The sequence below is a fragment of the Trichomycterus rosablanca genome, chromosome 22 (genome assembly GCF_030014385.1).
Source record: "Trichomycterus rosablanca isolate fTriRos1 chromosome 22, fTriRos1.hap1, whole genome shotgun sequence".
Lineage (NCBI taxonomy): Eukaryota > Metazoa > Chordata > Actinopteri > Siluriformes > Trichomycteridae > Trichomycterus > Trichomycterus rosablanca.
The window spans coordinates 948,339-972,187 of record NC_086009.1 but is presented as its reverse complement, the minus strand read 5'-3'; the positions used below and the strand labels follow the sequence as shown (position 1 = coordinate 972,187).

At 42.4% G+C, this 23,849-nt stretch overlaps 4 protein-coding genes across 5 annotated transcripts; all 4 read right to left on the bottom strand.

The window, feature by feature from the left end:
• Positions 1–137: 137 nt before the first annotated feature.
• Positions 138–9,838, bottom strand: abi3a (ABI family, member 3a). 2 transcript variants are annotated; one of them, XM_062984953.1, is made up of 11 exons: positions 9,654–9,838; positions 7,676–7,846; positions 6,694–6,873; positions 5,657–5,718; positions 4,189–4,275; positions 3,806–4,101; positions 3,477–3,566; positions 2,592–2,723; positions 2,358–2,453; positions 1,348–1,470; positions 138–871 (listed from the first exon to the last, which is right to left on the bottom strand). In XM_062984953.1, exons 1-11 carry the CDS (start codon positions 9,783–9,785, stop codon positions 717–719), a joined length of 1,524 nt encoding a protein of 507 aa, XP_062841023.1. In that variant the 5' UTR covers positions 9,786–9,838; the 3' UTR covers positions 138–716. The 2 variants fall into 2 exon arrangements, with proteins under 2 accessions (XP_062841023.1, XP_062841024.1); XM_062984954.1 differs by lacking the exons at positions 2,358–2,453; positions 2,592–2,723.
• Positions 9,839–11,517: 1,679 nt separating this feature from the next.
• Positions 11,518–12,831, bottom strand: LOC134300248 (Ig-like V-type domain-containing protein FAM187A). Its single transcript, XM_062984959.1, has one exon. The coding sequence runs from the start codon at positions 12,828–12,830 to the stop codon at positions 11,577–11,579; it is 1,254 nt and encodes a 417-aa protein (XP_062841029.1). The 5' UTR covers position 12,831; the 3' UTR covers positions 11,518–11,576.
• Positions 12,832–13,355: 524 nt separating this feature from the next.
• On the bottom strand, positions 13,356–15,478 carry ccdc103 (coiled-coil domain containing 103). Its single transcript, XM_062984981.1, has 3 exons — positions 15,221–15,478; positions 14,554–14,686; positions 13,356–13,892 (listed from the first exon to the last, which is right to left on the bottom strand). The coding sequence occupies exons 1-3, from the start codon at positions 15,361–15,363 to the stop codon at positions 13,467–13,469; spliced, it is 702 nt and encodes a 233-aa protein (XP_062841051.1). The 5' UTR covers positions 15,364–15,478; the 3' UTR covers positions 13,356–13,466.
• Positions 15,479–16,747: 1,269 nt separating this feature from the next.
• rpl23 (ribosomal protein L23) lies at positions 16,748–20,301 on the bottom strand. Its single transcript, XM_062984985.1, has 5 exons — positions 20,213–20,301; positions 19,304–19,387; positions 18,369–18,497; positions 17,630–17,743; positions 16,748–16,870 (listed from the first exon to the last, which is right to left on the bottom strand). Exons 1-5 carry the CDS (start codon positions 20,223–20,225, stop codon positions 16,788–16,790), a joined length of 423 nt encoding a protein of 140 aa, XP_062841055.1. The 5' UTR covers positions 20,226–20,301; the 3' UTR covers positions 16,748–16,787.
• Between the last annotated feature and the right edge of the window lie 3,548 nt (positions 20,302–23,849).

Below are 23,849 nucleotides of genomic sequence, written 5' to 3'. Positions count from 1 at the left end.
GTGACACTGTCCACAATCAAGTAATCTTTACACCACCATGGGGCTTAAAGGCAGTTGTGCAAAAATGTAAAATGCCAAACTTTTTGTGCTCAGCACAGCACTTTAAATAAACACAAGTGGAGTCAGAGTTCAGTGATTATTTAATATGCATTTAATAAAGGAAAAATGGACATAGAGTTGACAAAGGTGTGTTTAAATCATGACTTTGTTAGTTGCAGCGTTCACTGTAAATAAATACAAAAATAATAACTATATTGACCTTAACATGATCCAGATCCTGATCTAGACAGTCGATTCATTTACAAGGAAAAATCTGTATATCACAGTGATCAGAATCATTAAAGCAGCAGTATGTAACTTCTGTAACTTTATGGAAGTGATGACATCTCTGATATAAACACGTCACTGCAAGAAAAGGCAAGAATATTCTGTAACATCAATTTATGAATTAATCATAAATAATTGTCTCTGTTTATTGAAGTTATAATTTTTCCCTGTGTACCTTTCTTATATATCTCAGTTTATATACAAATATATTCCTAGTACTGCTTTCCTAACACCCCATGAACTGTGTGCATCGCAGGTCCATGCTTCATAATTCACATACTGCAGCTTTAATATCTCATTATTTATACTAAAGCTTGTCTAAACGCCAGGATCGTAACACACCGATGTTTAACTGTACAGGCGAGACTGGCAGTGCTGGTTTAACTGGTTCATTGAACGTAGTTTCCTGGGAAGTATCCCTGCACGCCGTTGAGGACCCCCTCACACCAGCCGTCCTCGTTCCTCTTGGTCAGGTAGATAACGTCTCCACCCTGGAAGCTCAGATCTCCTGGTTTACTCGCCTCGAAACTGTACAGAGCTAAAACTGGGTAGAAAAATGACAAACAGAGTCAGTAATTCATCACAAAAAGTAAAAATGTTAACAATTTTCCAACTGTTTCATCTGAACTGAAACACTGGGTGCAGGGTACCAGTCCACCACAGGGGGGCAGCACACACCCCTGTGTAGCCAAGCCACCTTCAGCATGTTTCGGTTGGAGGTTGTAGAACATTTACTTACTCATTTACTCACAGGCTCACTTAAAGCTAATCTAGATCAGCTAATCTACATACTGAATATTTCTGGAACCATGCAGATCCATTGAGAACATGCCAAATTCCTCCCAGACAGCAACCGAAGGCAAGTCCACTATGCCACCTTGCCCTTGATTGTTTCTGTACCTGGTGGTGGTCTGATGTTTTTGGACTACTGAGCTACTGGTATTCATGCTACACCAGTAAAACACGAGTGTGGGTGTAGATGTAAATAATACAGGTGTGTGTGTGTGTGTGTTACTGTACCTTTTTCCAGGTAATCAGCAGGAGCAGAGATATCGTAGTCCACAGGTGGAGGAAGAGGAGGAATTTCCTCAAACCCGTCCATGCACTCCATCGGTGGTGGAGGAGGAGCTGGAATCTCCAGATCTAAAATTGTGCAAAAAATTTAAAATGAGCATGACTTGTCTATGAGATCAGCAACGCTGATGTTGGAGCCGGAGCTTCTGAGGAATCTGAAGGTGAAATTAAATTATCAGCATTTTTTTTCTTTAGGGGTCGCCAGAGAAGATCTGATGATTTTTAATGCATTTTACCCCCCTTTTCTCCCAATCCACTGCTGGAGACCTGCGGCGGTGTCCAACGAGGGTGTATACATTATTCGCCCTACGCTCACTCCCTCTGATGTGTGCGCAGTCCACCAATCCCTTCTTATTCTCCCATACTTCAATGGATAACCCCTCCAGTCTTTCCCACCCAGCAGACTGGTGGCCAATTCTGTCTGCTGCAGGCACTAGCCAATTGTACCTGCAAGAGGGCGTCCAGCAGAGCCAAGATTAGAACCTGGGAGCTCAGAATCTCGGTGCTGGCTGCATCACCTGGACGCCCAAGATGCCCTTTCTGACACAACCCACGGGCTTGGGACCTGCACTAAGAGCGCACTGACTAGTGCAGCCCATAATGGCCTTCCAATGGCTAGACTGTCATGTCCATGCAGACAGACACCTGATTGGCTGTCAGCACAGCTGAGATTCGAACCCTGGATCCCCAGATCTAAGCAGTAGTAGCACCCAAAATTAAAAGCATTTATTCCAGTAACTACCAAATGACTCTGCTGTTGGAGGTTTTGTCCTTCATGATGTGATGATGAAGGACATCTTTTTAGAAGAATTAGTTACCACACAGTGGTCTGGGTCCAGGTTCTTCTTCACTAAAAGCGACATTTAAATGCAGAGCGAACGGTGGTGCATCACACACCCACCGTCACTGAAACAAGAGCTGAAATGAAGACGAAGCTGGCACGTGCCCCGACTTACCCAGGTGCTGCAGGCGGGCGGGAATCCGACACAGAGGGCTTAGAGAAGTGGGCGGAGCCAGAGGAGGTGGGTATGGAGGGGGCGGGGGGATAATGACTGACAGGTGAGCGTAGAGAAACAGACCAATCATGGACAGAGTTTATAACAGATCGATCACATTATAAAAACTGAATTAACGCCACTGCTGAAGCTCTACTGAGCTGCACCGAACACCGTGGCGACTCAGGCTCTTACGTGATTGGCGGTCCGGCAGGAAAAGAGAGCGCGAGTGCAGCAAGCGGGGGGCGGAGGAGCCCGAGCGTATCCGAAGAGAGAGCGAGCGAGCAGTGGGAGGGCGTCGTACCCGAGGCCGACGAGACCGACAAGCTGAACAGACAAACACATCAGCTTACACACACACGTACAATATACACACACTGGCCATTTTATTAGGAACACCTGCACACTTGCGCATTCATGTAATAATCAATCAGCGAGCCATGTGATCAAGGAAAAACATGCCATCTCAGTGACTGACCATGGCAGAATTGTAGGTGCCAGGAGGGCTAGTTTGTGATCTGCTGAGATTTTCATGAACAACAAACAAAAAACATCCAGTAAGCGACAATTCTGCAGGTAAAACTGGGTTGGTAATGAGAGAGCTTCGGAGGTCACACGTTTTTTTCTCCTTTCTGATGTCACATGACTGTCTGATTGGTTAATTGGATAATTAAATTATTAAAAAAGGAGTACAGGTGTTCCTAATAAAGTGGCCAGCGGGTGTACAAATGCGCTATATAACCAAAAATATGTGGACACACTAGTTGGGCAGTCTGGAAAGTCTTTGAACAAATTTGGAGCACGTCTGTGTGTGTATCGGGGTTGAGGTCGGTGCTCTGTGCAGGTCACTGGAGTTAGAATCATGTCAGGTATTTTCTAGATCTGATTCTGGATGGAAGAACTCAATCCTGAGAGGTGTCCACATACTTTTGGCCTCATGGTCTATATGTATAGAGTTGGCATTAAGCATAAGATGAGCTCTACACATACAAAAAACAAATAAATGAAAAGCAAAATCGTTTTCGCGGACGGGCAGGAGCGTCTGCGGACAGCACAGGCTCCCCGGCCGACGCCCAGTACCTTCTGCGTTCTCGAGGCCTTGTAGAGGAGGTGGAACAGGAAGATGAAGTCCAACACTTACTGGAGGAGGAAGCCCATTCTCCTCCGGCACTGAAAACCAAAAATGCACATTTTTTGCTTAACTAAACAGCAAAAAAAAACTTACTTCAAGTTCACCAAGACTCCGGTGTTTACGAGTTATTTGTTCCTATTGCCTCGGTGTCCTTAGTTTTTTGATATCCTAAGGTCACATTCACTTTTGCCCTTGGGCTCGCAATTTTTGAGACTTTGCTGACCTTTTCAAAGCTCCGCTAATGAGACAAACTGATTGATATGCTGACTGCTTTTACCTGTCTCTAATGGTGGAGCAGGTTCTAGATCACAGTTCTCCACCACTGGGTTTACTGGTGGAGGAGGGAGCAGGTCACATGGATCAAATGGAGGAGGTGGAGGAGGTGGTGGTGGTGGTGGTGCCACGACATTCTCAGACCCCGCGTTTCCCACTCCGTCCATCAGCGAGGGTGGCGCTGGCGGTGGGGGTGGGGGTGGAGGCGTCTCCTCCAGCAGGGTGCTGACGATGTCAGAGTCAGGAGACACGGGCCAGTTGGGGACGACCGGAGGAGCCACAGCTTTGCCGAAACTGGAGCTGCGTAAGGAGAGAGAGAGACATATGATCGGACGACAGTAAATATCCGGACCGGACTATAAAAAACGCTGATGATCGAGATCTTACGTGGCGGATTTATCGGAGAGCGAGGTCACAGACGATCCACGTGACAAAGTCGGGGCTACAGGACACTCGGCAGGACGACTGTTCCTACTGCAAACACACACACACACACACACACACACACAGTTCTAATGCCTTATGGTGCAGTAGGAAACTGTACTCACTGACCTGCCTGGGTTCTCCTATCAAACAGACAAGGAGCTTAAAAGTAATCAAGAACATTTGGGACACCAGCAGGAATTCTTTCAATCAACTTTCAAAGCTAAATGTGCAATATATGGACAAAAGTATTGGGACAGCCCTTCTAATATTGGAATACATGTGTTTCAGCCACAACAGTTGGTAACAGGTGTAATAAATCAATCATATAAGGGAAATAATTTCTTTACAGTCCTTTACTGTTCCAGCATGAGCAAGCTCTATAAAGACATAAAGAAAAGCTCCAGTGTCCTGCACAGGGCCCTGAGCTCAGCCCCACTCAACAACTCTGGAACGAACCGGAACACCAACTGAGGCTTTACTGGCTGACACTAGTGACAAAATGGGCACAAATTCCCATACACAGATATACTTCTTTACATAAGTCTCGTGAGAAGCCTTCTCAGAAGGTCACTGTGTTTCAAACAGGATGTCCAACAAGCTCATGGTCAGGTGTCCAAATACTTTTGGCCATCCAGACATACAGCGGGTTATGAGGTGTAGTTTCAGCGACCGATTGTGAACAGCAGCTGAATGGCGCCTGTTCACACGCAGTCGAAAGCAGACGGTCTGCTGTGAGACGATCGTTTCTCTATTTGCAGGCGTGCCGATTAAGGACCAAAACAGAAGCACAACTTTAACGCTGAATAAAGATCTCATCAGGCTGCAGTGTGAGAGGAAGTGGGTTTAACAAAACCAAACCAAACTTCCTGATCGGGAGACGCTGTTGCCGTGCAAGAAGAGGAAGTAATGAGAATGGTGTGGGTTCAGCACTCGCTCTGTTCACACCTCGCATTTCGATTACTGACATTAAGCTCTCGCATAGACTTAAATAATCTCTAGCTAACTATTTTTATATGCCCAAAAGTATCTGGACACCTGACCACATCCAAATACTTTTGACACGAGTCCTGGGAAACAGCCTGGGCATATTCATGTATCGTTTACAGACTTAAAAGATGTTGCTTTTAGTCCTGTTGTTCAGTCTACAGAAAAGCGAATATGGCTGTGTCCCAATCACACCATACTGTACTAGATACATGACAGATTAGTACAGCACCATTAGTTCATGTGAGAAAATGATCCTTGCTCACATACACACCAGCGCATTAGCACCCAGAATGTGCATGTGAACACATCTTAAGAACATTTAGGCTGATATAAAACACGCTGCTGTTTATTAAATTGCTCTACTGTATAGAATGTGATTTTATTACAAGTGTAACATATCTAAACGTGGTGTGTGTGTGTGTGTGTGTGTGTGTGTGTGTACCTGAGTGTGCCCCCGTGTTTGCGGTTTAGGGTTGCCTTCCTCTCTTGAGGCTTTGCCGAGTCCTGTGAAGAAACAAAGATGTTTTTATGGTTGAGTTGTTTAGACTCTCTGGTGGCACGGAGGTCAATCACGCTAACCCACTACTGCTGGAATCCAGGGTTGGAATCCCCAACGGTGCTGTCAGCCGGTCGGGCGTCTACATCCAGACATGACTGGCTGCGTCTGAGGGAGTTTGGGGAGGATTGGCGTCCTGTCGGGAGTGTGTTCATTTCGCCCAGTGATTCTGTGGAAACTGGACCCACTGTGATGCTGACCAAGATACAGCAGTGGTGTGTGTATGTGTGTGTATCCACAGTGTGTATGTGTGTGTCTGTGTACACAACGTGTCTGAATGTGTGTGTTCACAGCATGTCTGTGTATGTCCACAGTCTGTGTGTGTGTGTGTGTGTATGTGTGTGTGTGTGTATTTAGTCTGGACTCAGGCCTCAGTGAACCAAATGAGAATCAATTAAATTCTCTCACCGTTTCCCACGGTGCTTTGTGGCCGACAGCCAGCCAGTCTACTGTGTGTGTGTGTGTGTGTGTGTGTGTGTGTGTGTTTGAGAAAGGACCAGGAGGAGAAACAGACAGAACAAAAAGCCTGGTTTGAATGTACACTTGCCGGTGTGTGTGTATGTGTGTGTATGTGTGTGTATGTGTGTGTGTGTGTGTGTGTGTGTGATGGTAATTAACACTCAGCTGCTCTGTATGCAGGATGTGGGGAAATGTGTAAATCTTCAAACGGAGATGAAATCACACACACACACACACACACACACACACACAGAGGGGGGGAAACATTCAGCGTGAAAAAAGTGTAATAACGCATTAATAATTAACATGTTTTTTTAAAACAGACAAACATTTCCCAACACTGATGTGTAGTGTGTGTAGTGTATAGAGTGTGTAGTGTGTGTGTAGTGTGTAGTTTCTAGTGTTTGTAGTGTGTGTGTGTAGTGTGTGTATGTGTGTGTGTGTGTGTGTGCAGTGGTTCTGACCTTCATGCCATGACCCAGTGTATCCAGGTGACTGTATGAAATGGGGGTGCGACTGTATTTGGGTTTGGGTTCTTTGTCGGTTGTTGGTGGGATCACTTTTCCATTCCTGGAGTATCTCTTAGCCACGGTGAAAGCGCCGATCTCTCGCCGTGCCACTTTCTCTCTGTGCATGTCCACCGTCTGCACACACACACACACACACACACACACACACAATGAAACATCTACATCATATCTAGTAAAGAGGTTTTTAAACACATGTGGTCTCAGATTGGTCTCGTATTTACTACATGAACTTTTATTTTCTAACTGATTCTGCACTGCCACTAACATACGATCCACTTCCTTAAATGCTTACTCTCTCTTCCTAATCTCTCTTCCCCGGGTTTCTTCCCTCTGCAGAGCGTTAAAGCTTCAGACGAGGTGAAAAGCAGAAGAGAAAAGCGTGTTTTAACCTTATAAAGAACCAATATGCAGCACAGAAAATCCAAAACTCTCATCTCAAAACCCCAAACCCCAAACTCAAAGCCAATAATATCAATGACAAAACATCAATAATAAAGAAAGAAGGTGAGGAAGACAGGAAATGCGGTCATGTTGACGCCCCTCCTCAGAGCCCTGGACACAATGCGGAACATCAAACCGCTTCAGCACGTAGCGTCCGAGCCGAGAACACTGCTGCTTTCATTCAGACTCGGACCTGGTTAAACAGAACGGGCACAGAGTTTACGGGAATACCTCGTCTGTGCCAAAGTGAAAGACGACAGCATGGGCGCTGGGGGGCGAGAAGGGGTGTATGGGTCTTAACCCAGCAATGACGCCGTGGGAAAATCCGGGTCCTGAGTTATTGTGCATTCTAGCAAACTAATTCCTTATACATTGCTAGTCATTCTGTAAAATGAGGTATAATTACATAACAAATAAGCCGCTGTTAGACATAAACGTGCGTTTTTGGGACTGTAACAGCTCCACACATCATTACCAGGCCGATGAGGTTGATGTTTGACTCGATGTGGCCGAGTTGGGCGCTCTGAGCGTCCAGCAGTTTCAGCACGTTGGTTGCCAGCGTGCTAATCTGGTAGGCCACGCTGGCCAGAGACTGAGTGGTGAAGGCCTTGGTTTCCTCCAGAGCTTTCTTTGGATCCTCACCCGGCTGTGAACATGTAAAAAAAAAAAAAACAACGTTATTTTATTTTCAAAACTAGATGCGTCCATGATTACAAAATGCACACACTGTGCACGGCTAGCTAGCTGTTTACGTAATGTTTGTTGCCGTGAGAAGAAATAGAGAATTACATCATTATTTTCTTACTGGGTGTTTATGTTTAACTAAGCACCTTTTTTGTTCTATGACATATAATGTCGCCCCTGTCAGGAAAAAGTGTCGGATTAGCTAAAACACGCTCATCGTCCTCGTTTCATATTCTTTCATATTCACTTCTCCAAATCAGAAGGCACAGTTCCTCATGTCACGCTCACACTGCCGAAAAAACTACAGATTTACTGAGTTTGAACCTTGAAAAAAGATGAAGTGTCAGGAATTGTTTTGGTGTTCACTGTAGGTCAGTATAAAGGTTCAGTCTGGAAAACTTTGTGTACTGTATTAACCCTTTGATGCACAAGCATGGGTGGAAAATGACCCATATTCGTTTCCTATGTTATTTCATGTATTACTGAGTATCTTTTTGGTATATATTTTGAAACCATTTCACCATTTAATGTTCCATACTAGAATATGTTAACGGCTAGCAAGCTAATAGTATTGGACATATTCAAGATTCAAGAGCCTAATCTTTGGTTGTCTTTCAAAAGATCAGTAAATATGTTTCTAACTACAAACACTTACAAATGTCAGCAGTTCCTGTCAAATTCCATAGTAAATACATAAGGGTCATTTTTGACCCATGTTGTGCATTAGAAGGGTAGTGATACAAAAATGATTTTTATAAAAAAAATATATATATATATAAAACTGAAATAAGGATTTGTGATGATCAAAAAAAAGTTAATTGAGGAATTCATGAAAGCTTGAATGACGAAATTAATTTATTGCAAAGATATAGAAAATAAAAACTCAGTCGGGTCACTTTTGACCCAGGTTGTGCATCAAAGGGTTAATGCACAAAGGGTTAATGCACCCACTGTTAGTGCCTCCACTGTTCTAGGAAAGCCTTCCACAAGATATTGACTTGTGTCTGTACAAATCTGTACCATTTCGGTCAAAGAATCATCAGTGAGGCTAGCCACAGAAGGCCTGCCTGACAGTGAACGTTCCAGTACGTCCCAAAGGCGTTCAGCAAGGTTAAAGTCAAGGAGGCTACTGGAGTTCCTTCACACCAAACTCAAAAACGTCAAACCAAACGACGTCTTTACAGGTCAAGTTTGTGCACTGAGGTCCAGTCATGCTGGAGGAGGAACGGGTCTTCAAACAAATCGTAACGGGTCTTCATCCAAAATGTAAATCATATAATTCTGTACACACACCAGCAATAAATGTGGTTTCCAGAACACTTGTAGACCAATGATGAATTATAATAACTCAGGAAAGCATGATTTTGGATATTTTCTATCAATTTGACTACTTTGCAATTCAAGAAATCATGAAGTTGATTCTTTTCTTAAAACGACTGTACTGTATGTGTTTTCAGGTAGAACAGAAATATTTTGTGATGGACAACTGGTGGAAGACCTTAAGTCTGGTCCTCCAAAACCTAAATACCCCAAAGTGACACACATCAGCTGTAATACAGACCTGACTGTCATTTAGGACTCGAACAATGTCCATGTGAATCCAACAGAACATCATAAATAGAAAATATCACATAAAACTACCAGCTTTTACATGGAAACCTTCAGAGTACTGACTTACTCCATGAAAACCTATTCAGTCATGAAGTCATGAGCTTGTTTTATTAAATTAAAGCTTAATTATAATTATTTTTTGCTCTGATGTTGCTCACCTGTAGATAGTTGCTCTCGCAGTATTTAGCCACATCGCACAGGTTGGTGTAATTATCCAGAAGCGCTTTGCGAGCTGTAGGAGCTTCCTCCAGTATTTTAGAGATCTCCTCGGTGGACTTCAGGTCCTTCATGGCTGAGACACGAACTATAAGTGAGCACAACTCCGGAAACTCCGTTTGAACCTCATGCAGAACTGAACTGCGGTTTTACGCTCAGCAGCCAGAAGAGCTGATCCGTTATCGTGTGCGCCGAACAAACACAGCAAAATTCTTCCTTTTAAAAACATCTGAGTATCACATATCTCTCAGTAGAACGTTTAGTTCCTCTAAAGTGATCAAATTAAAGTGCAAATAAGGACAAATGTGGCAGGTGCGACCGAAGAAACGAGTCAGAGTCAAAAGAAAAAAAGAATCGACTCACTAGTTCGGATATTGTTCTGTCAGTATAAAGAGTCAAATGAATCAAAACCTGACATGATTCGATTCACTAACCTTTACACCTCAAAACCAAGAAATAAACCTTTATAAATCTCTATAAGGCTTTCTGTAAGACGTTTCGTTAAAATTAATACATTTTATTAATTAATATGTTTCATAAAATAAGAAATAACAAAACCTGATTTATTTTGCATAGTTTAGGCTACAGAATTCAGGTTATCAGCAACCCTATCTGATTCAGGAGCTCAGCCGTGTCTGTTGTCTTCCTGAATTTAAATACTTAAATATTAAATAAATAATACGTATTTTGTGCAAATTAAATAGTGAATACACGTGAAAGGATGCATTTTCGATGGGAGATAGGTCTGGACTGCAGGCAGGCCATTCTTGCACCTGCAATTTTACTACAAAGCCACGCTGTTGGTATTATCCTGCAAAGCAGACATGTTAATGAAAGAGATTTAGCCTACATTATGCATGTAAGTTGCTCTAAAATTTGTAAGTCAATACCCTACATTAATACAATCACAGCCCTTGTGTGGGCGCCCTGTTGGTCAATAGCACAGCTAGGATTTGAACTCAGATCTCAGCAGTCATGGGCTGGCGCATTAGACTGTTTTGCCACGCGTGTACAGAAGTTAATTTAAGAAACAGAAGAAGTTGTAAGAAGATGAAGCAAAGATCAATCCCAGGATCTCAGTATTTACATTAATAATAATAATAATAATAATAAGTTCAACTTATATAGCGCCTTTCACCAAGCTCAAGGTCGCTGTACAGTATAAAAAGTGAAAACAAACGACAACACGCAAAACAAGACAAAACAAAAACAAAACAAAAACAATTCAACAGTGTGTAAGGATAGGTTAGAGATATAAGTTCAAGAAGTAGAATGAAAATGTTGTGAGAAGAGATGAGTTTTTAGAGACACCTTGAAAGCAGAAAGAGAAGAAATAGAGCGAAGAGTCGAGGGCAGAGAGTTCCAGAGTGTTGGGGCGGCAACGCTGAAGGACCTGCCACCCATAGTGGACATCCTAAATCTAGGAACAGAGAGCTGATTTTTGTCTGATGACCTTAGTCTGCGTGATGGTGTGTGGCGTGTGAGGAGTTTAGTAAGATAGGCGGGAGCGAGACCATGAAGTGCTTTAAAAGTCATGACCAGAATTTTATATTTAATGCGCATGGAAATTGGCAGCCAATGTAGTTCTTCCAAAACAGGGGTGATGTGGTCAAACTTTCGGGTAAATGTCAGGACCCGAGCAGCTGCATTGTGGTGCAGCATCTACTTTACCAGCTACACACATATCTTTGTTTATACTTACGATGACATGGAAAATGGTGAGAATTCCTGACAACCTGAAACAAAAATCCCAGTAAACAGACATATTTCACCCTGTCTTTTTAAAATAAATAATTTCAGACCAAATCCAAAAGAAGGAAATACTTTTATTTATTAAATAAATCATATTTCAGTGTTTAGACAGATCAGTATGCAGCTCGACCTTCTTTTCTGTAAAGCCAGATGCATTTGATTGCTATGATGAGTAGAAACACCACAGTGAGGACGACGTAGCACAGAAGAATCACCGTCATGGCAAATATTGATTCAGGGTCAGTGATTCTGCGCTGCCGTCCAAGTCGGGAATAAACCCCGAGTCTGATTTCTGCCGCCTTTTTGCCTTGGATCCAGCAGTAGTACACACCTTTATCTTCTAACCTTACAGGCCTGAAGTGGAGGTGATGACCTGCATCTATAAAGATGCGCGAGTTTTGATTCAATCCTTGCATGTAGTGGGAACGATACAGCGGTGTTGAGTCTTTATCCCAGGATACTGCCTGTTCGGGTCTTGTTCCTGGACATGACAGGACCAGATCTGTGTCTGTCGGGTGGTTGTGGTAGTAGATCGATATCCCTGAAGAAGACGGATCACTGTGACTGAGGAACTCCAGCAGAGCTTGATGCTGCGGATTCGTAGTTTGAGGAGGACAAGCGATTTTGCAAGTTCTGATGCTGAGCTCTGCACCGTAGGCGCCGCCACTTAGCCCGAATCTCTGAGGAACGGAGGAGGAACCACAAGAGGAGATGTTACTGACCCGGCGAAGGTAGCGTACCTGTAGGTGCTGGCTCATGACATAGCACAGTCCGATTCGTATCTGTTCGCCAGGGGTGCCGCACCTATCGCACACGGACCAAGGCCAGAAGTTGGTGAACACCCAGAAGGGCTCATTTCTATTAGCTTCGAGATCAGAAGCTCGGTCTTCGAATGTCTGATTAAGATCCTCATACCGGAAGTGCCGGACGGTCTGAACGTCCAAGTTATATCCATAAAAGTACTCACCCGATTCTGACCCGCATATATAATGCCCCGAGTCACTGAGCTGAACCCTGAAGACGACCAGGCTGAATAAACGTATTGAAAAGCGTTCACGCAGGTCCACGTTCCTCCCCACTTTGGACGAGTCCACGACAGAGTTTCCGGAAAAGTCACTGAGAACTTTGGCGTCCTTCGTTCCCAGATGTTTCTGATAGTACCAGACCACTGAGAGAACATCAGCTGGTTTGCAGTGACAGGGCAGCTCTATAGTCATGTCGGCCAGGTAGGCAGCCGTGTCGAAGACCAGGAACGCCGGACAAGGTCTGGTGGTAAAAATGTCCTCCTTGTCTTCGGGAGCTTGGTAGGCAGATATTAACGAAGGAAGCAACGTCCAAACCCACTGGAGGAGCACTTTAGGAGACATATTGTGCCTGTTCAGCAATATGGCATTTTTTAACAGGGTGTTTACTTTTGAAATGCTGGGTGTGTTCCAAAACATCAACAATGTCGGGATTAAAGCCCTCCTGATGTTGTTATAGAAAAATAATGAATGTCAGGTGGTGTCACCTGATTATTTATAGCTACACTATATGAAAACAGTATTTAGACACCTGACTATAAGCTTGATGGACATCCTGCTCCTGTGTGCCTGTGGGAATTTGTGCCCATTGAGTCAATCGATTCAGTGACGTCAGGCACCGATGTTGGAAGAGAAGGCTTGCAATCCAGTTGACAGCTAAATTTAAACATTAAAACGAGTGTTCACATACTTTTGGTCATATAATGTACGTTTAACCGTGTTGATCCCAGACTCTAAAACAGGTCTGGTAAATTAATCTGAAACTTTAGTGGTGGAAAACAAATATTTAACCACTTTTGTTTTTATTGAATATATTTGTTTTTATTAAATGTATCCACCTCACACTCATTTACACACAAAGCGTATAAAAAAGGTATAAAAAAGTACATTTATTTATTCATTCATTCGTGGTCAGGGTAGCAATGGGTCCGGTTATACTAGAACGTAGGTTCCTGGGAGACACTTTCTTCTAGGTCACTTCTAAAAATCAGAGTCTGAACGGTACCCGTACTTCACCATTAAACACTGGAGCCTCTCTGTAACCTCAGTAGGATCCCTGTTATCTGTGTGTTGCTGTATTTCCTGGAGTCTGTAGAGGAGATGCTGACACGCCCCACGCTCCTCTTTACTCAGCAGTGAGATGTTGAGGCTGAAGCGGCCGGTTTGTGAGAAGCCCTCCAGCAGTGCCATCACCGCCTCCTCGTCCTCCGGCTTCAGACACCGAGAGAGGACGACCAGAAACTCGCCCAGCAGCCCGAAACCCACCTCAGCTCTGAAAAGGTCCCGCAGCTTCTCTCCACCCAGTCTGATCAGGTGAGAGTACTTTTCACCCGAGCTCCCGCCGAACCTGCGCCAGTCTCGGCCGAATTCATAAGCTGTGGACGGGTCAAACTCACCCTGCAAAGACTGAACAATACAATGTTCATAGATTTTTTATTATTTTCATTATATCCCCCAAAATGTTATAAACAATATATAAAAATATAAGTGAAGAATATAATTATTACCAACAATATAACAACTAAATAATACTATTACAGTAATAATAATAATTTCTATTTATTTTCATCAACCGTTTATCCTGGTCAGGGTCGTGGTGGGGCCGGCTGACCCAGAAAAACTGGGCAAAATCAGGAATACCCCAAACAGAGCGCCACTCTATCACAGGGCTTCGGCAACCCACCCCCCTCAGACACAGCCAATCATGTCTGTGTAGACGCAAGGCCGTCCAGTAGCATCGCTGGGATTCGAACCCTGGATGTCAGCAGTGATGGGCTAACATAATAGACCGCTGCATGATAATAATGACTATTATAATACCAGAACTACTACTACTGATAATAATCATAACTATTATAATAACTATAATAAGAAGAATACCGATAATACTATTAGGGCAGTTGTAGCCTAGTGGTTAAGGTACTGGACTAGTAATCGAAAGGTCGCTGATTCAAGCCCCATCACTGCCAGGTTGCCACTGTTGGGCCCTTGAGCAACGCCCCAGCACCTGCTAAATGCTTACAATGTTAGTGTACATGTAATAATAATAATAATAATAATGTCTGACCTGTTCTGTATGAAGTGTAGCCGGTTTTTGCTTGTTATTTCCAGCGGCGATTGAATTCCAGGGTTGTTTCCTTGCTGCATCATGTTTATCTTTTTTATCTAAAGGTTTTAGGTGGGATGCCTGTACAATATCCCTAAAACACACACACACACACACACACACACACACACACACACACACGAGGTAGAATAATAAGGTAGTGTATTTTGTAAACATATTATTTACTTTGTTTGGTCTTTATTTGCAAGCACGTCCATTAGAATTAAAACTGATTTTCTAGAATTCACTAACACAGAACTATACTCTCACAGATACAGCAATCGACGTTCCAATTCATCCCAAAAGTTTACAACTGGGTTACGATCAGGGCTCAGTATCACCTCTGAGCTTCTACATACCAAACTCTTCACACCATATCTATATATTAGAAGGGTTGTCCACATACTTTTGACCATAAAGTGCATAAAATATAATAATTAAATATTACAAAATCAATTTAATAAATCAATGAAATACAGTAAATATTCCCTTATAGTTTATATACCATTGTATGTAAACTGCTGACCCAGAGAGACCCAAGTGGGACTGTGGTTCATATTTCGATTTAATAAGTTATCTTTATTAAAAGACTTTATAACACAGTTAGATAATAAAAGTAAATATTCACCTGAACTCCTCATATGTGGAAACTTTTTGGTGAATAGCTCGAAATTTAGCATCGTTTTCTCTCTGGTATTTTCTATCCGCTTCTATAGCTCGATGCAGCTCTCTCTCCAGCGCGGAGAAATCTATGACTTCACTTTTATCCATTAATTATTTATTAATCACTCTGCTTTTAATTAATGCACTTTTTAATTCAAACTAGTTTTAATTGACGGTGAAGCTAAGCTAATGTTTACGTGAAGGCTGTGCTGAGGCGCGCTATTTATATACAAACCGGTAACTATGGCAACGACTATGTTAATCATGTGACTCTAGGTGGCGCTGTTTCACAATGTCAGTACAGATCAAAACCAGCAGCGTGACATTAAATTGTTTTTAATGTTAAACTATTAAAACTATAAATAATTAATACATAGGAAAAATTATCAGAAAAAAAAAAACTAATAAACTGAAACTTCTATAATAATGCATACGGTTAAAATAGGACGCCCTACAAGCTCATAATCAGGTGTCCACATACTTTGGGCTATGTAGTGTAAGTTTATATTGGTCGCACATTGTGAACTCTTTACATTGGATTTGCTGGTAAACGTGTAATGTAATTATAAGCGATGCAGTAATGCAACCCATGCAGTGATCATCGTCCTTCCAAAAGCCCTACCATAAGACTGCCTTTAATGTCATCATGTGGGCACCTCGTCACACTTAAAGTAACTTGTAGGACTGTAGGGGTTCAGTTAATAGTTTTCTGTTATGGCTATGTCATACATTTATTAAATGGTCATCTTGCTCCATGAGATTTAAAGCAGTTTTCTAAAAACTTCTCGAATTCCTGAATACATCTCTGTGGCTACTAGTCAGATCAAGGCTTTTATTAATTATAGCTTGGTTGACTTAGTCTTTTATATCAACTTTGTCACTTTAAACATCACTGTCATGACCATTGCTATTCTACTACCCTTAACTATTATCTCCAATACATCACTTATATTTGAGCACATATTTTTGCGATATCCAATGGGCCAAATGACAGCTTAATTAGTTTAGATTAAACTTCATCATCTGGAAAAAGTATTTTCTAATTTGGAGAAGCAAACCAAATGAATAAAGAGTAACTGAACACATTCTAGTGAAGAAATTAAACTGTCTGGAAGCTTAAGATCATATTTTTAAGCATCACATTTTGTTGGCGAGTCACACATTTAGGCATCAATACAGCAAACTGTTCTGGTCCACATGCCTAATTTGGCAGTTTTTATACCAGATACCCTTCCTAATGCAACCCTTATTTTATCAGGGTTTGAGACCTGCACTACAGCACACTGACGTGTCCCTCCCAATTGCTGAGCTGATTATTTCACACCCTTAAACGGAGCCAACCACGTTTGTGAAGACACCGACTAGCAGACAAGAGTCAACCATAATGTATTATAATGAATACTGAACTAAACATCTCTCATTTTAATCTGCACAGAAACACAATACTTAAAAAAATAAATCATAAGAAAGAAATTCTGCGCAGACACTGACGAACTTTCAATATTTTATTGAAAACATGAAGCCAAGTGAGGTTAAGCGATGCTCCCAGCGTTTGAAGCAATCCTGGGCCACAGGTCGGCACATTCCTTGGCGACGGGTCCCGTGATTGCCGAACCTGAAGACGGAGATCAACGGAACATGGATTAAATAAAAAGTACGTGCCAAAATGAAATGACCAAAAAGGTCAACTGGCTCCCAGTCACATGATAACTGATTTCTGTAACCATGTTTACATGCTCTATAGATCACAGGTACATCATACACACTTCATACGTCTGTACCCAGGGTTCGTTCTGAGCTTTTATAAATCGGGGCATCAATCGAGGGAAAGAACACAAAAGCTAGCTTTCTACTAGATTTATTTATTTATTTAGATGTTTTATACCATGTTTACACGATGGTTATTATTCACAACAGTTTAGAGTCCTTGTCAAGTGTTCTTTAGATGCGCTGTTTTTAAAAAAGCTCCCGGAGGAAACCCACACAGACATGAGGAGAACATGCAAACTCCACACAGAAATGACCCGGACTGCTCCTTCTAGGAATCAAACCCAGGACCTTCTTGCTGCGAGGCCATGGTGCTGCCCTTTTCGACACCACAAAGAACAGAATCCGTTGGGATCGTTTCCCACATCGATTACTGGATTAGAAACACTCATGAAATTCATACTGGTGAATAAAAAGCACTAAAACGTCTCCGACGTAAAGTTCTGTTCCATCGCGGATTGAGATCGTACAGTACAGAGTTAAACTGCCGTCTCACCCAAGAGCGATGGGGTTTAATATCTCCTTCCACGACAACTCACCCAGCCACCGAGCAGACAGAGCGAGTGCTTTAAAGAAGGAGAAGATTCACACGGTCACGCCGACTCACCTTTCATTTCTCCTTTGTTATTTACTATCACCCCGGCGTTGTCTTCGAAGTACAGGAACACGCCGTCTTTTCGCCGATACGACTTCCGCTGCCGTATCACCACCGCAGGATGCACTGGAACGCAAACGGGCAAAAACGAATCAAGCCAAACTAATCCAAAAACTAAAATTTAATAGAAATTTTTACATTTCAAACAGACGTCATTTAAATCACAATCCAAAGGAACCCATTTATTTTTTGCTTTGCTGCAGTGCTGTAGAACTAGCATTAAAAAAAAGAAACCTTTAAGGAATTAAGAATGTTTTAGGATCTTTACTGACGTCTTAAGCTTTATGTTGCAGCACTACTGTGTTGTTAAGCTACAGCAAACCGTCACGTCAAAGCACCACAGCTTTAAGGCTGCAAGAACAAATGCACAGAATAAAAGCATTTCCATTCCTAAATTCACATTTCAAATGTAATTATATAAAAACAACAAAGTTCTATCTAATCTAGCTATTGCAAATTTCCCTGCAGCATTTCTCATGCCGTTTTTACCGACTGTTAATGCGAGTTACATTCACGGCAGAAAAGGTTTACGTGGGTGCTTTGTACTCGCAGTCAAGTGAACTAGAATTTAGATTCATCCAAAAGAGGAGCCTCGGATAAAAGGCTATCAGAAATAATTGTACAAATTTACCGCAGTAAAAGGCCTGTTCTAGATTAATCTTTTAAACGGTCAGAACCTGAACACACTCACCCTTTTTTCTGAGCTCTGGTTTGCCTTTCTTGACTGTGGCCATGACCATGTCGCCCACACCGGCCGCAGGAAGCCTGTTCAGACGGCCCTTGATGCCCTTGACGGAGATGATGTACAGGTTCTTAGCACCTATCGAGGAAAACGAACATCGTTAAACAGAAATACAAACCCCTGCGTCAAATCATAAAGGTAAAACGGTTCTTTGTGTTCCATCACGGATTGAGATCGTACAGTACAGAGTTAAACTGCCGTCTCACCCAAGAGCGATGGGGTTTAATATCTCCTTCCACGACAACTCACCCAGCCACCGAGCAGACGAAGCAAGTGCTTTAAAGAAGGACGAGCGAGACCGCTGTACATTTTTAACGACCTAACACTTAACTGAGCAACTGAACCCGACTCAAAATAGTCTATTTAAATCGCTTACAGAATTTTTACAGGTCTGCAGTATGTTCAAATTTCACAAATGGACCTGGATCATGCATTATTATTATTCCTTTTACAGGGTGCTCTGGTTGCACAGAGGTAAAAATCACCTGCATGTCTTTGTGCTATAGGAGGAAACCGGAGCTCCCAGGGGAAACCCACAGACACGGGGAGAACATGCAAACTCCATACGTAAAGGATCCGGACCACTCCACCTGGGAATCGAACCCAGGACCTTCTTGCAGTCGGGTGACAGTGCTAGCCACCGTGCCGCCCCTCAAATCAGGTATGCAGACCAGATCTACTGTGGGAAATCCTAGAATACTTGTTGAATTTTGCATGTCATGTGGAATGCTAATATAAACACAGTTCTTAGTCTGTTCATACCACAAGACATTTAGGTCCTAAACAAACTCCTGCGAATGGGGCAACCAGTTACACTAAAACCAATTCTGAAATGACCAATACATGGCAAATAACTGCCCCAGTATGGGGACAGAATGGTTTACCCGTGTTGTCGGCGCAGTTGATGACCGCTCCCACTGGGAGACCCAGTGAGATGCGAAACTTGGCTCCAGATGACCCACCACGTCCTGAAAAACACAAAACACTCTTAAGTCATGTCACATGATGCATTCTGCCACCTAAAGCACATCATGCTGAGCACTTTATAGCTAATCTGTCAATCTATATAGTAAAATGCAAGGCTTTTTAATCAGATATGGAAGCTTTGAGCTTATTATATTCCTGAGAACCCACATACAAGACTTCAATACAGCTTCTAGTCTGTATAATACAGAACAGTATTTATTGTAGATAACTGAATATATTCGGGAACCCACGTGTCTCTTCAGAGACCAAATAAAAGCATACTAATGTATAACACTATTAAAATAACCTCATAACAACACAAAAGCTAATAATTTAAGACGTAAAACACATTTCCTCCCATAGACTAGCATTAAAAAGCGTATTAAGCTTTAAGTACATGCTGAATGTTTACATTACACATATATCATGATTAACATGTTGCTACAACCGGACCAATGCAGGTATGCGACTATGCTAAGCTAACAAGCTAAACTTATTTTAAAGCATAATACTGTACCGTGAATCTTCTAGAGCTACAATAAATGTCAGCAAAACAGATTTATAAGTGATAACATTTCATCAGATACGCTGTTGAGTTTAATCAGGTTAGGAACCCTGGACGAATAAACCGGATAGCTGTTAGCGAAGCGCCATCTTTAGCACCGATCCGCCATCGGTGTGTTTTATTAGCGATAAAAAGCAGAATTGTACTAAATAAAGGTTTAACCCGTTTCCTGGACACACAGATTAAGTGTAGTAAGAATAAGTAATGAAATATAAAGTGTATAAATGAAGGATGATTGAGGATTGTGGATGAGATCTCGTACCTCTCTTGGACATCGCTGCTGGAAGGGAAAGAGGGAGGAGGAGAAAGGGCTGCTGGGAAATAACTTCATCTTCTTCTCTCTGCGCATGCGCTTCACATCCATCCGCGACGCGTGTTATCGCCACCTAGAGCCTCGTCTACCGCTTCATCCTGGTCAGGGTCACGGTGTGCTCGGGAACACCCAGGGAGAGAATACATGCTCGACAAGGCGCCAGTAAGTCCGAGAGCATCACATCCACTCACTTATTTACTCACACACACACACACACACACACGCTTAGTGGCAATTTGGAGAAATGATATTTTCAACATTTAAATAATGATTTATGCCTTTCAGCATAACTGAGGCACAACAGTAAAGACAGTTTGGGGAAGGCCCTTAACTGCTCTAGGATGAACGTGAACCTGTGCACATAGTAACGTCCAAAAAACATGACTTTAATGATTGAGGTATGGAGGAAATTCAAGTTCAAGAGATCAGGAGAGGCTTTATTGTCATGTCAGCTCTATACAAGGACATATTGAAACGAAACAACGTTCCTCCACGATCAGGGTGCAGCACAGAACACAGGGTGCAAAAAAATACAATAAACATGTAAAAAACTGTACAATAAATACGAAATACAAGGGAGACGAGTGTAGTGTTGGGCAGTACATGGTACTGAGTAAATGATAGGTGAGGTAAAAAACATATTCAATAGCCTGCCCTTAGGATGAATTGGAATGTATATACAGTAGACCCTTGACTTACGAATGTAATAGGTTCTGAAGGGCTGTTCTGTTCTTAAGTCAAAATGTTTGTATGTTAAACCTATTTTTCCCATAAGAAATAATGTAAACAGAATTAATCCGTGCCAGACCTCCCAAACCCCCCCCCTACCCAACCTCTCTAATGTCTTAAATGCTCTTTTTTGTTATAAATACTCGTATATTTCCCCTTAAATCTTAAATGATAGAATAGACATTACTGTAATAAAAAATAATAAACAACAATACACAGTAGTACATCACATTTCAGTACAGTACATGTGCTGTACCATACACCATAATAAAATGTATCTACCAGAAACAACAATAACTCTCATATTTCTCTATTATTTCCTTCTTTATTTCAGTAGTGTTGTATTTTTTAGGTGTAATTGCACGAAAGAAAGAATACTTTACTCAGCGAATTCCTTCTTCTCTCTCACTCACTTGCCCCTCTCTCTTATACACAGTGATACCTACTGGCAGGAGTAATTATACAACAACAAATAGTGATTTGTTCATTTTCTCACCACTGCGCTTCCTCTGCACCTTCTTTGAGGACATTTTAATATAGAAAATATACGAAAACACCGGAAAAACACCGTCCGCTGTCTGAATGTTTGCTCACTGTATATATAGTATATACAGTGTATCACAAAAGTGAGTACACCCCTCACATTTCTGCAAATATTTCATTATATCTTTTCATGGGACGACACTATAGACATGAAACTTGGATATAACTTAGAGTAGTCAGTGTACAGCTTGTATAGCAGTGTAGATTTACTGTCTTCTGAAAATAACTCAACACACAGCCATTTATGTCTAAATAGCTGGCAACATAAGTGAGTACACCCCACAGTGAACATGTCCAAATTGTGCCCAAATGTGTCGTTGTCCCTCCCTGGTGTCATGTGTCAAGGTCCCAGGTGTAAATGGGGAGCAGGGCTGTTAAATTTGGTGTTTTGGGTACAATTCTCTCATACTGGCCACTGGATATTCACCATGGCACCTCATGGCAAAGAACTCTCTGAGGATGTGAGAAATAGAATTGTTGCTCTCCACAAAGATGGCCTGGACTATAAGAAGATTGCTAACACCCTGAAACTGAGCTACAGCATGGTGGCCAAGGTCATACAGCGGTTTTCCAGGACAGGTTCCACTCGGAACAGGCTTCGCCAGGGTCGACCAAAGAAGTTGAGTCCACGTGTTCGGCATCATATCCAGAGGTTGGCTTTAAAAAATAGACACATGAGTGCTGCCAGCATTGCTGCAGAGGTTGAAGACGTGGGAGGTCAGCCTGTCAGTGCTCAGACCATACGCCGCACACTGCATCAACTCGGTCTGCATGGTCGTCATCCCAGAAGGAAGCTGACGCACAAGAAAGCCCGCAAACAGTTTGCTGAAGACAAGCAGTCCAAGAACATGGATTACTGGAATGCCCTGTGGTCTGACGAGACCAAGATAAACTTGTTTGGCTCAGATGGTGTCCAGCATGTGTGGCGGCGCCCTGGTGAGAAGTACCAAGACAACTGTATCTTGCCTACAGTCAAGCATGGTGGTGGTAGCATCATGGTCTTGGGCTGCATGAGTGGTGCTGGCACTGGGGAGCTGCAGTTCATTGAGGGAAACATGAATTCCAACATGTACTGTGACATTCTGAAACAGAGCATGATCCCCTCCCTTCGAAAACTGGGCCTCATGGCAGTTTTCCAACAGGATAACGACCCCAAACACAACCTCCAAGATGACAACTGCCTTGCTGAGGAAGCTGAAGGTAAAGGTTATGGACTAAACCCAATTGAGCACCTGTGGCGCATCCTCAAGTGGAAGGTGGAGGAGTTCAAGGTGTCTAACATCCACCAGCTCCGTGATGTCATCATGGAGGAGTGGAAGAGGATTCCAGTAGCAACCTGTGCAGCTCTGGTGAATTCCATGCCCAGGAGGGTTAAGGCAGTGCTGGATAATAATGGTGGTCACACAAAATATTGACACTTTGGGCACAATCTGGACATGTTCACTGTGGGGTGTACTCACTTATGTTGCCAGCTATTTAGACATTAATGGCTGTGTGTTGAGTTATTTTCAGAAGACAGTAAATCTACACTGCTATACAAGCTGTACACTGACTACTCTAAGTTATATCCAAGTTTCATGTCTATAGTGTTGTCCCATGAAAAGATATAATGAAATATTTGCAGAAATGTGAGGGGTGTACTCACTTTTGTGATACACTGTATATGTATAGAGAGAGAGAGAGAGAGAGAGAGACGGTCGGAGTCAACCTGTTCGTGACATCCACGTGTTTCGCGAGTTTCGGTTCGTAATCCGAAATCTGTTCGTACGTTAAGCTGAAAAAGATCGTTCATAACCCGAAATGTACGTATGGTAAACCGTTCGTAACTCAAGGGTCTACTGTACACAGACAGGCAGACAGATATACAGATAAATACATAAAAACAGACATATATAGATAGACAGACAGACAGATCTATAGATAGACAGACAGACAGACAGACAGACAGACAGACAGACAGACAGACAGATAGATAGATAGATAGACATACACATAGACAGATATACTGTATAGATAAATTTAATCATACAAGACTTCAGTACAGCTTTCTATTCTATATATTACAGAATATATTATTTTATGTAGACACAACCTAATACAGAGCACTGGTGTGCTGGCAGGTTCTTATTCCAGCTATTCAGGAGCTTCACCAACAGTTTAGGGTGGTGGAATAAAACTCTTTTCTCCTTAAAGAAGAGTAAACTGAGCATACGCTTATACATACAGATCTGCTTCCACTGATCTATTACTAACAGTATAGAATTCAATTACAGCTGCATCCTACAGTTATGAGAGCGACTGTCATTTTTCACTA

Bases quoted from the DNA above. Each gene is read 5' to 3' on its own strand.
- abi3a (XM_062984953.1), bottom strand. From the start codon at position 9,785: ATGAAGGACCTGAAGTCCACCGAGGAGATCTCTAAAATACTGGAGGAA. The intron at 6,874-7,675 runs GTAATGATGTGT...GTGTGTGTGCAG, and splicing joins ACATCAACCTCATCGGCCTG to ACGGTGGACATGCACAGAGA. The intron at 2,724-3,476 runs GTACTGGGCGTC...TTGTCTGTTCAG, and splicing joins AGGCCTCGAGAACGCAGAAG to CTTGTCGGTCTCGTCGGCCT.
- LOC134300248 (XM_062984959.1), bottom strand. From the start codon at position 12,830: ATGTCTCCTAAAGTGCTCCTCCAGTGGGTTTGGACGTTGCTTCCTTCG.
- ccdc103 (XM_062984981.1), bottom strand. From the start codon at position 15,363: ATGGATAAAAGTGAAGTCATAGATTTCTCCGCGCTGGAGAGAGAGCTG. The intron at 14,687-15,220 runs GTGAATATTTAC...TGTGTGTTTTAG, and splicing joins TCCACATATGAGGAGTTCAG to GGATATTGTACAGGCATCCC. The intron at 13,893-14,553 runs GTCAGACATTAT...TGTATTGTTCAG, and splicing joins CTACACTTCATACAGAACAG to TCTTTGCAGGGTGAGTTTGA.
- rpl23 (XM_062984985.1), bottom strand. The intron at 18,498-19,303 runs GTAAACCATTCT...TTTCCTCGATAG, and splicing joins CAACTGCGCCGACAACACGG to GTGCTAAGAACCTGTACATC. The intron at 17,744-18,368 runs GTGAGTGTGTTC...TTTGCGTTCCAG, and splicing joins ACCAGAGCTCAGAAAAAAGG to TGCATCCTGCGGTGGTGATA.